This window comes from Carya illinoinensis, chromosome 4 (genome assembly GCF_018687715.1).
Source record: "Carya illinoinensis cultivar Pawnee chromosome 4, C.illinoinensisPawnee_v1, whole genome shotgun sequence".
NCBI lineage: Eukaryota > Viridiplantae > Streptophyta > Magnoliopsida > Fagales > Juglandaceae > Carya > Carya illinoinensis.
Window position 1 is genome coordinate 41,739,542 of NC_056755.1, and position 12,749 is coordinate 41,752,290.

Consider the following 12,749-nt stretch of genomic DNA (forward strand, 5'->3'; position numbering starts at 1 on the left):
TAAAAATTATATATAGTCGTGGAATATATAAATATAATATAAATATTTTAAAAAAATAATATCTATTATTAAAATATTAATTTATTTTTATATATATTTCGCATTTATTTAATTTTTAAAAAATAATTAGATGACAGTTATATACTCAAAACTATGTCTAACACTTCTCGATTTTTAATCGGTCGCTGGGAGAAGAAAGAGAGATCTCGAAATTACTTTTCTTGAACGTCTTATATTCCTAGGATAATCTTTTTTTGAACGTTTCAATTTCTAATAAAACCTAGAATGAAAACAATAAATAAAATAGTATTTTAAATTCTAATTGCTTTTTTAACTCAAAGGAAAAATATTTAAGATAAAAAATATATATATACAATATTTTTCGTAATTTTATTATAAATAGAGAGGAAATTTAATAGTTATAAAATAAGGGGCAAAATAGTCACGCCATACAAAAATAATTACAGAGAATGTTAATCTAATCATTACCCGTAATGATAATTAAATAGAATTATATATATATATATATATATCACACTCGTATAAAATTGAAATCTCACGAGTGGGAAGGCGAGGGACGCACGTATCCTGCCTGTCTCTTCTGCTCACTCACTCGTAAAGTCTACCAAATGGCGAAGCGGCAGTAGAGGTGGGGGGCGCCACCAACGATCCCTTTCCCTATGCCATTCGGCATTCGGGCAAAAAGCGAATTAAACTCTCTCCCTCTCTCTCTCTCTCTCTCCCCCTTTTACTTTCCTCAGTTGTCGTAGTTAATTTCTTTCCTTTTGTCTTCCCGATGCAATGAAAATACTACAATCCATTAGCTTTTCTTTTCTGTCTTTGGGATTCTCCACCATTCTCCCAAGCAACAGTTGCCAGATTCGATAATCGAGACCAAAGTCCTTCTCGCCCATCGAGCCTCTGCCGGCAACGATGCCGACGTATCTGCATTTCATTGCCAGTTTCCGGTGACAGTTGCAGATCTGCAGAAGAGTAAGGACATTAAGAAATGCAAGAGACTCTAGTGGGTCTTTCTGAACAATCCATCAACCCAAACAACAGCGATAATAAGAAAAGAAAATCTGAAGAAGAAGAAGAGGTGGAGTTCGTTGTCTCGCAGCCGTGCGTGGTGATGGGTCGGACACGATCCCCAGCCGGTTCCAGGCGCGTGACTCCCACTGCCACAACCACCACAACCTCCGTCGAGAAGGTCCTCTTAAACGGGGACCTCTACATTGGAACGTTATTCGGTAAGGCCCCGCACGGCACCGGCAAATATCTATGGTCGGACGGGTGCATGTACGAAGGGGAATGGAAGAAAGGCAAGGCAAGCGGCAAAGGCAAGTTCTCGTGGCCCACCGGAGCAACCTACGAAGGAGAATTCAGGTCTGGCCGAATGGAGGGGCACGGAACCTTCATTGGCATCGATGGAGACACCTACAGGGGCTCCTGGGTCGCGGATCGCAAGCACGGCTTCGGCGTGAAGCGCTACGCTAATGGGGATGTGTATGAAGGTTCATGGAAATGCAATTTGCAGCATGGTGAAGGGAGGTATGTCTGGAGCGATGGGAATGAGTATGTCGGTGAGTGGAAGAACGGGTATATTTCCGGGAAAGGGGTTTTGATTTGGTCCAATGGTAATAAGTATGAGGGGTATTGGGAGAATGAGGTGCCGAAGGGTAAAGGAGTATTCACTTGGGCAGATGGGAGCAGCAATGCCGGGTCTTGGGGTAAGGATTTTCACTTTCAGGTCGAAGCTGCGAGGAAGAGGTCGTCGGTGGATGTTGAAAATGTGGATTTGGATGTTGCGAGGAATGTGAATTTTCCGCGGATTTGCATCTGGGAATCGGATGGAGAGGCTGGAGATATTACTTGTGATATTGTAGATAATGTGGAGGCGTCTATGTTCTATAAGGGCGGTAAGGAGTGTAGCTACGGGGGTTCTGTCGGGCAGACACCGAGGAGTCCGTGCTTGTTGGCCAATGGAGAGATTAAGAAGCCTGGGCAGATGATATCCAAGGGGCATAAGAACTACGATTTGATGCTTAATCTCCAACTGGGTATTAGGTACTTTATCATTTTCTTTTTATCTTCCTTTAAATTTTTTTGCATCGACACCACCAGTTTTGTGTTTGTGGGTTTTTGGGTGTTCTACGAAAAATATTTGGTTATCTGGTTGATTTTATCTTGCAGACACTCTGTTGGAAAGCATGCTTCGACATGGAGGGAGCTCAGGCCAGGGGATTTCGATCCCAAGGAGAAGTTTTGGACAAGGTTTCCTCCGGAAGGTTCTAAGTGTACGCCGCCGCATCAGTCTTTGGACTTCAAATGGAAGGATTATTGTCCGGTGGTGTTCAGGTATTGATGTTATTGTACAAAATTTTCCCTGGCTTCGGGCTTTTCCGGTGTTCTATTATAATTCATTAATTTTGTTGGGATTTCCATTTTGGATTCCCATAATATTGGGTGCTTGTGTATTTGTTGACTTTCCTATCACATGGCGGTAACCTGTTTGTTTGGTCTCTAGACATCTGAGGGAACTGTTTGCAATAGATCCGGCGGATTACATGCTTGCTATTTGTGGAAATGACGCACTTAGGGAGTTGTCTTCCCCTGGGAAGAGCGGAAGTTTATTCTACCTTACACAAGATGACCGATTTATGATAAAAACTGTCAAGAAATCTGAGGTCAAGGTCAGTTACCAACCCCCTCCGACCTCTTGATTTCATCCAAGTTGAAAAGAAATGTAACACGCAACTCGGAAATTTCAGAAAAGTAGAGAGTCTAGCAACAGTGTGGTCAAAAAACAGTTGTTTCCATATACTTTTCTTAGTTTCTTACTTTAGAACTCCTTGTCACCTTTAATATGCCGCCTTTTTCAGGTGCTTATTAGGATGCTTCCAAGTTACTACCAACATGTTTATCAGTACAAGAACTCGTTGATAACAAAATTCTTTGGCGTTCATTGTGTTAAACCAGTGGGAGGTCAAAAGGTAGAGTTCCGAGAATGAATTTTTTGTAAGCTTTGATTGTCTGATGCCAGTCCATTATAAGTTTGTATTAATAATTTGATACTAAATCAATCAGACGCGTTTCATCGTGATGGGCAATCTGTTTTGTTCGGAGTATCGAATCCACAAAAGGTTTGACCTTAAAGGTTCATCTTATGGCCGCACAACCGACAAGCCCGAAGAAGAAATAGATGAGACAACAACACTCAAAGACCTTGATTTGAATTATGTGTTTCGCTTGGAATGTTCTTGGTTTCAAGAACTTATCTGGTAAATCTGATGAGTTGGATATGCTTGCAAGTTGGTTTTATTACCCCTTTATTCCCCCCCTGAAATGCCTGCTAATATGTGGGCTCTGATTCTAATATACTTAAATGTTGGTCTTATATCATGGTTTGTACTCAGGCAAATCGATAGAGACTGTGAATTCTTGGAAGGGGAGAGAATCATGGATTACAGTCTTTTAATTGGCGTTCACTTCCGTGATGATTGCTCAGTAAATGAGATGAAGATGTCCCCCTTTGACATGTGTTCCGGTAATTTTTGCCACAAGTTAAATACAGATTTTTGGAGAAACTCGTATAAGAATTCAAAGATTTTAACTGCTGTATTGTGTTCCTTTTTCAGGAAAAAGAGATATGCATCTTGACGACACATTCAAACAAGGTTATGATATAAATAAAGTAGAGCTGCAGGAAATGGATTGGATTCTAGTAGGACGGTATGTGTTTTTATTCCTTAATGTTACTTATTCTCTCATTGTTATTGCTGAGGATTGCTGTAACTTGCAGCAGAGAAAATCCCTCTCTAATGTTACCCTCTTCGATGTTTTAATTACCAGATAGAATGCTTTATTTAGGGCTCTAGGCATTTCTGAGAACTTTTGACTATGTTCACATTAGTAGGAGAATAATTTAAGCGAGGACATGATTATGGATATGCTAGTTTTCCTCGTATATGCGTTTTGTAGCAACGGAAGTATTGGTTAAGTTTACAAATCAGATGATTAAGCCAATATAGAATCCATTTATTCCTATGAAAAACTTTTATTGGGGCCCATAATTCTCAGCCTCTTCACTGCTATGCATGTGACACATGTTTAACTCTAATGCTTGAGGACTTGGGGCACAGGTTCAACAAGCAGAAAATTGCTTCCATGTTAGAGTATCAACTAAGCCAAACAACAAAATGTTGATATATTAGTTTCCCTACTTTTTTTCACATTTTGAGGTGATGATCTCTTTATATGAATTTGATCTTGTTGGCTAGAATGATTGAAGTTACTTGATGCAAAATTGGCAGTAGTTTCTTAGACGAAAATTGTGTGTGGGTCTTTGTGCTTTCCTAGATTGAAGCAAAATGTTCTTTGTGAATTGTCTAGTCTGTTTCAATCACTGACTCAGCAATCATGGATGCATTTGTTTGTTGTGTTGCAACCTGTAAGTGGAAAAGGTTCTCTTATTTGTTCCTTCGATAATTTTTGTATAAGACGAATTGTTATTTCAGAAATTCTCGTGACTTTCTCTGTGTTTGCTTTGTTTCTTCCCACAGAAAGAATATTATAATGGATAGGTATTATTAGCATGGAGCAGTCAAGTAATGATTATGACCATGATTGACTCGATTTTTAAGAATGATCATGCCCATGGACCTTTGTATAATTCATGTGCTGATTTTTCTAATCTCTATGCATCCAAATATTCCAGGGGCCCACCGATCCGGTTAGGGGCAAACATGCCTGGAAGAGCAGAGCGGGTGTCAAGGTTTGGCGTGGATCAGCATTCAGGTAGTGGAAGTAGTAATTCAACCCCTTCACAGGGTGGTGGGGAGATCTTTGACGTGATTCTCTTCTTTGGCATCATTGACATTCTCCAAGATTATGATATTAGCAAAAAGCTAGAACATGCCTACAAGTCATTGCAAGTGGATCCCACCTCCATCTCAGCGGTGGATCCTAAGCTTTACTCCAAAAGATTCCGGGATTTCATACACAGAATTTTTGTGGATGACAAGTGAAATTATGGGTGATTTTGAAGAAAACCCAACTGTCATGAGTGGCAGCGCCATGCAGCATAATGCCAGGGTGCATGAATCTCCATGGCCATGAAAGCCGCAAATAGGCTTCAGGGCAGATTGAATGGTGGCAGGAAAAGAGCCCCGAGGATTTTAATGATGACTACATTGTTGAGAGTCCCGCCTTGATTTAGTTGGTGAGGGAGTGTTTGGTCCACACAGGATGTCTGTGTTAAGAGATAACATTCTTTTTTATTTTTTGATAAATTTTTGTATTTATCTTGGGAAATTAAGATATATTGGTCTCTGGAAGTAAGGTGTAGAAGATAGAGAAATGCTTCCGGAGGGATGTGGAATTGGTGGATAAATAAAATGTGTACAGGAAGACAAAGATGGTCATTAGAATTTAAACACTTTTTTTTTGTGGTTGGAGCTTGGCAGAGTGAGAAATACTGTTATTGGTATTGAATTTTATCATTTTCAGTGATACCAACCATCCCATATATGATCAAGGATATCCCTTTTAAAATAAATTACGAAAAGTAATATTGCTACAGAAGAATTTTACTCTTAAAAACGATGGTTTCCCTGGTTAGCAAGAAAGGAAAAGAAGGCCATGACCTCTCTCTCTCTCTCTCTCTCTCAAGTGCATTCAAACCTTCTAGCTCACTCTGTCATACTGTCATATGCATTCCAAGGGGTAGTGTTGCTTTAGCAGTAGCGAGCCCTGAAAAGAAGAGAAAAGTGTACAAAGGAAGATATGGGTGTTTCCTTGACTCGTTCCTTTTTTTTATCTCTCGTCCTTTTCTTCCTTGAAAGTTTGAAAAGCAGAGTAACAGTTGCACAGTTGTATATGCCCTTTTTGCTTCTTTTGAACAAGACCAAGATGACTCAGCACAACAAAGCATTAAAGCATAGAGAAATTAAAGGTGGTGGGTGAACTGGGCTTCTTGTTACCAAACAACATCTTCCATTATAGTCTGTCTCGGTGCTCTAATCAATTTGATTAAGAAGCATTGTAATCTGAACCACTTGCCATAGGGACAGACACATACAGTGTCATAATAGAGATTTTGACAAAGATAATGAAAACTATATTAGTCAAACTTTTTGCATTTAAATTGGAACTAAGGAGAAGAAGCATAGCTATAGGAGATCTTAGTTCTTCGTAACCATTGTCTAGTTATTCCCAATTGAGATCCCCTTTAACAACTTGATCGAATTAGATGGTCTAATGCAGAGGATTAGTAATATCTCCCCAGAAATAAGTGTTTGGATGACAAGAAAGTAAAGTAGAAGAAATATGAAAGACATTAGAACGAATAGTGATGATCAACTTCGAGGGTGATCAACCTCTAAGAACAAAGAGAGGAGGAGAATTTGTATTCGTAAAAATTTTCCGAAAATGCACTTGAATACAAAGCTAACTCAGACAACAAATGGGCCTCCTAACAAAGAAAGCCCAAAAAGACAGCCTATAACAGAGTGGCCTCCTAACAGATAAATCCCGCAAAAACAGCCCTTAATAGAGTTGACCCATTTGGTAGCCCATAACATCTTCCTTTATTTATTTATTTATTTTAAAGCAAGATTTACATAATATATTAAAAGACAAATAAAGCTTACAAAGTTGAAAGGCGATAATTATACATACAGAGGGGGCGGGTCTTTCCCACTATGGAAATTCAGTAAAGAGAGAGGGATTTGGATTAAAGAGATGTTACCAAAGACTTGCGTTTCCGTTGCCCATTGTGTGAGATTGTGCGCGCATCGATTTAAATATTGATAAATTTTTTTCACCTTCCAGTTTTTAAAGAAATTAGAAAGGCCTAACACCTTTCTAATTTCTGATTCTGCTGCCATTTCAATAACTGAGAATTACCCAGTTTGGATTGGGATCTTATAATTACAATTTTTTTAAATTTCCACATAAAATATAATAAATAATTCAATTTTTTCAAATATCAAAATAATAATAATATTAAAAAAATAATATTCTAACAATATTTTATTCAACTTTAATCTAAAACTATCTCATCTCATCTTATCTCTAAATCTAAATGAGGCAATTTGCACTATGGCCGTAAAACAAAACCGGTGAACCGTTAAAACTGATTGAACCAGAGTGTTCAATCTGGTTTGGAATTGGCCTAGTCTTGTTCTTAATAATCAAAATCAGTTAAAACTAGCCTAGTTTCTATTTTTGAACCGAACTGGAGTAGATATATATTTTTAATTTTTTATATGACTTTCAATATTATATATTATATGCTAATTGTTAATTAATATAACATAAAATTTTAATCTTATAATTAATATTTATTAATCTTATAACATAAAACTAGTAAAAAATTTGATATAATGTAAAATTAATCTTATGAATTTTAATATAACAATTGATTACGATATAACCTAAATTAATCTTATAATTTTTAATATAACATTTGAATATTGATATAACATATCAATTTTAATTTTATATAAAATCAAAATAACATAAAATTAAGGATATGAGTCAATTAATTGCTAAAATTTTGTTAGAATATGATTGTTTTTTCATTCATAAAATCAGGAAAATAAAATCAAGCTAAAACAAAATTAAAAAAGTTAAAATTTTCAATTTTGGTAATAAACCAATTCGGTATCAATTTTTAAATTTTTAAAACCAGTATATATCAATTTAGTTCTAAAAAATATTAACAACTATACTAAATCGGACCGCTACACCCCTAATTACTACTAATTTGGACTTCGCTTACTTTTAAGCAGTTCCAATGAAACCAAGTCGTGTATTTTTTATTCTTTCCAAAAGTAGTCCTTGCTATATATTAGTCGTAAAGAGTTGCTCGATGTTTGGTATGCGACACTTGATAGAATCATCCGAACATATCCAATAATAACTTAATCGGTAGGAAGCATTCTTTGTATTTTCTTAGTAGGATCGCTTGTTTCCTTCCCATTATTACGTCGCAAATGAGACGATTGCTCCAAATCCAATCTTCCTTATTCATGAATTTAGATGGATATTGATTAACGTTGACTTCTACTCCATAATGAAATATTTGATGAGATATTGCGTCAGATCCGTTTTCTTAATTATCTGTATTATGTAATTAACAATTTAAAAAATATCACTTATCCTATTTTTAATAATCATTTTTTAATATACATGGAATTAAATGATTTATAGAATTTATATTAAAAGATTTTCTACAAGAAAACTTATAATACATAAAGGATCAATATTTATTGCATGGCAATGCTAGATATAGTTTTTAGGTATATAAGTCCCGTGCACTTTTTTTGAAAAAATAAAATTTATTATTAAAAAAATAATTTTTTATATTAGTCTAAGAAAAATATAAAAATACACATTCTAAAACTGTATCTAACATTATTCGTATTAGAAATGGAAAAAAAATAACTAAAATTATATTCTTATATTAACAAAACTACATCAAGCTTACATATAGAGATTTCTTCAATAAATATTTTTAGTAAAAAAAAAAAGAAGACAAGATCTATTTATTTATTCACAATAATAGGTTTTATTCATTTATTAATAATTTAATAAGCCAAGGTCTCTCAACAACTGGTGAGCCACCCACCGTCGGCTTTGAAACCCTCAACTTGAGGGGTTGGTTCATCATTCGTTGACGTGTTTTTGTTGTTTTTCAATTAAGCCGCCGCTTATAATAAGTGTTGTGTGGGTTGGATGTCGGCTCTTCGTATCAAGTAATTATTAGTTCTTGAAATCAATTTTATGACAAATGTGGGGTCCAAATGACTCACTTTTTTTATTTAAAAATTAAGAGAAATTCTATACGTAATCCTGAGTGATTGTGCGTGCAGTATCATTGGTAAATAAGGATAAAAGAAAAAAAATATTATTTTAAAAAAATATTATTATAATTATAATTTTTTTTTAAATATAATTATTTAGACTTGTATGAGTAATTTTCAAATGAAAATTGTATATGGACTAACTCAAGAATTAAATTTCTAATGTCTTGTGGGGCCTTCACTAGTCTTATATAAGAAATGATATTTACAGTTATGAATATGTAAGCGTTGTAAATGTACAAGCGTCGCGTAATTATTTTTTAAAAAAATGAATAAATATGGAATCTATATAAAAAGAAATTTAATGTTTTAATAGTGAAGTTTACTCTTTTTTAAATCTACTATACGACGCTTGTACACTTTATAATTGTATATAACATTATTCGTAAAAATGGGCCACCCTTTTCCATTGTCTCGAGTTCACCATATCGCATTAATAAAATGATTATTGATTATAAAAATAATTATTCTCAAAGCCCAACCAAATCAAAAGAATTAGGTGAATACAAATATTAAACATTATAATAAAAAAATGTTATGCAAAAAGTCGGTCTACCCTTAATCATATCCTAATATTGTCCGTCCAATGAGCCCTTGTTAGTTTTTTCTCGTGTTTAGAATAGAACGATTCCCATGTTGAGATACTATCGAACAAATGCAAAACATTATAATAATATTTAGCATAAAGTTCATACATGTATCTATCTCGTACAATCTAATTTTGGAATCTAGAGATCTCAATCTTGGACGAATGTTTTGACAATTAAAGCCATTATCTCATAATGTTGTTTATGAGAGTTTTATAATGTTCTAAACTGAGATAAATATGCACATAAATTATTTATGAATTTTGTTACATAAAATTATAAGGGTATAAAAAAAGATGATGAACCAGTAAATCAGATCGAATTGGGTGATGTATTAAGTGTCCAAAGAAAGAAATCTGAAAACAAAATATTTACAACTTGCACCTAACCCTTTTCTCTCAAACTCTCTCTAGAAAAGAATCATATGGCAATCCTCTCAACTGATCCTCCCTCCCCACTGCTCATTATCTTCTCCACCTAGAATAATGTTTTCCATTTTAGTTTTTTCTTTTCTTTTCCTCTCATCTAAATTAAAAATATCTAATCTATCATATTATATGTGTTTAGGGCAATTGACAAAGTCTATTATATGTGTAAGTATAAGTAATATGTATTTTTTACACGTGATTATATATAAAAAAAAACCATGTCACAAAATTTTATACAAACGATATATGTTTATAAATTATCTTATAAAATAATTTTTCTCAAGATTTTTTTAGTTCGCTAAAGAATTTTGTAAAAGGAAAAGAAACTAAAATATCATCTTAGAATTTTCCTTTGAAAGAAATTGAAATGTCATCTTAGAATCATCCAGACAAGGAAAAATAAAAAAAAAATCTTTAACCGTGTAAGCTTAAAAAGACAAAAACACTTATATGATATTATTAATACGAAACTAAATAAATCGCATAGTGCACACCAATGGTAAAATAAAGAAAGATGGAGATAAAATATTTTACCATTTCTGCTTTTCATGTATTTAGTGTAGGGATAGACTTTTGAATTATGTTGATTTTTTTCTTGCTTTGCTTCCTCCCCATCTCAAATATGAAAAAAAAAAATTATTTCTACTCTCTCTCAAATTCGTTCAGCATGGTAAAATGATGGGCATTTGACTAGGTACATGACATAGAGGTAGTCAAGTAGACTTTTTAGCATGTTGTGTCAATGCTACCCTCTTAGGTTGTGTCGGTGTTACTCTTTCAAGCTTAAATGATGAAAATTGAAAATACATCATGTCATGAGTGAGTTAAATTTTTTAGCATGTGAAATCAAAGCTATTATGTCAATAAATTTAAGAATATTTTAATGATACACTGTATATTTGAGTGTTGGGGACAATTTTAAATAGAAAAATATAGTTACAAACATAATTATGTATTAATCTGTACATTAATTAGATGTGATTGATCAAAAAATAGATTTTATTGAAAATAATATTAATTTAAATTTTAAGTATGAATAAATCAGTATTGGTATGCAGATTAGTACGCGATTTTATTTGTATATAACAAAACTCATCTTAAATATTTTAAAAATATTTAAGTTTAAAATTTTAAATATACAATATATAAGATTAATTTTTAAACCTACCGCCTCCCCAATCCACAACACAGTTCCGCCCCTTGCCACCAGACTGCTGCACATGCTAGACCACCAGACTTACATGCCATTAATCTTCAGAGTTTACGATGAAAGTGCTGCCAAACAACCTGTGCATGGACATCATGTGCGACACGGGTGGAATCCTCACTTCTCGAGCTTTCAAATATGGGGTCATCATACCCCATCCCGTTGTAAATCTGTGTGCCCTTCTGTAATGCGGGTGCCTCCGATGAGCCGCCGTCGATCTCGATCGTTCAATTCTAAATATTTAGTTATGTTTCAACCTCGGAAAAAAAGTTTGGAGATATTTTTCAATAACTTCAAAATAGTTTATGCAATGTTTTCTTCTCGGATGGATCGGACGAATCTACCAGTTGCATTACAAAACTGCTCCTTTACCGGTTGCTTCAAGCCAAGGATCATTGACCCGGGTCCAAATGATTGGATCCATTGCTCTTTTATTTGTTCAAATTATATGCACTATAAATTTTGTACTGAGGTTTGTCCATGTCGCCACCCTCCCTACTTTTATATTCATGTATATTTTAAGAGTAATCTTACGCATAATCGTGTAATACACAAATGTCATATAGTCATTTTAAAAAAAAATAAGTTTCGTTATTAAAAATTTATTTATTTTCATATGGGCTTTGCTACATACAGTCGGGAAACGCAGTCGGCGTGCAGTCGGCTGTACGGAATGAATAAAAAAAATTATAAAAAAATTATTTTATATTCAGGGGGACCTACATGAATTATAAAAAGTTATAAAAATAATTTTTTTTTTCATGTAGGTCCCGTATTAATTTTTTTTTTACAGCCGATTGCACGCCGACTGCATTTTCCGACTGTACAAATCATTTTTGTTTTTCATATTTTAAATGAAATGTTAATGAGGAGAAAAAAGAGAATTTGAAAAAAATAAATGATTGTATATATATATTAAGCGAATGGTACTACATGTACGTACTATTTTATGTATAACATTATATATATTAGTAAGAGCATTTTCAATTAGTTTGGTTAAAATTGAAGGATGACCAAAATTTAAATAATTTGTACCAAAAAGATCCCACATTGGATTTGATATCTCTAAAATAATTTAGATTTTAACAATTGTACTTCACCAAATATAGCTAACTATAATTGCTTAATCAAATATTAAAATAGGAATTTCACACTCCAATCAAATAAATTAAATTAATTAGAATATAATTAATATTTAAAATTTAGAGTATAATTATTATCAATATTTAATAATACTTTTTTTAATATAATTTAATTAGAATATAATTATAATTAACATTTGATAATAAATTTTTAATATTAATTTAATTAAAATATAATTATTATTAATATTTAATTGGTAGAACTACAAAATGTGATAAAAATAAATTAAATAATTTTTTTAATTAATAATATTTTATTATTATATAGAAAGTAAATAAATAATCCAATGTGTGGATTGAATTTAAATTGAATAGGCAGATGTAAATTCATTTGATATTAGCAAAAATTTGAATATGCATTTAGCCAATTCAATGAGAATGCTCTAATAGTTCTATTTTATCAATATATTTTTTTCATTTAAATTTTTTATTTTTAATAGCTAATATGATAACACGTATGATTATGTAAGTAAAATTGAATATATAAATAATATTTTCTTAAGCAAAATTGTCAAGCT

The 12,749-nt window shown here is 33.2% G+C and overlaps 1 protein-coding gene across 1 annotated transcript; it reads left to right on the forward strand.

Annotated features, from left to right (window-relative positions):
• The first annotated feature begins 569 nt into the window (after nucleotides 1-569).
• LOC122308463 (phosphatidylinositol 4-phosphate 5-kinase 1-like) lies at nucleotides 570-5,513 on the forward strand. The gene is made up of 8 exons (XM_043121801.1): nucleotides 570-2,067; nucleotides 2,194-2,358; nucleotides 2,528-2,693; nucleotides 2,883-2,993; nucleotides 3,088-3,281; nucleotides 3,417-3,547; nucleotides 3,639-3,732; nucleotides 4,718-5,513. The coding sequence occupies exons 1-8, from the start codon at nucleotides 1,010-1,012 to the stop codon at nucleotides 5,025-5,027; spliced, it is 2,229 nt and encodes a 742-aa protein (XP_042977735.1). The 5' UTR covers nucleotides 570-1,009; the 3' UTR covers nucleotides 5,028-5,513.
• Nucleotides 5,514-12,749: the final 7,236 nt, after the last annotated feature.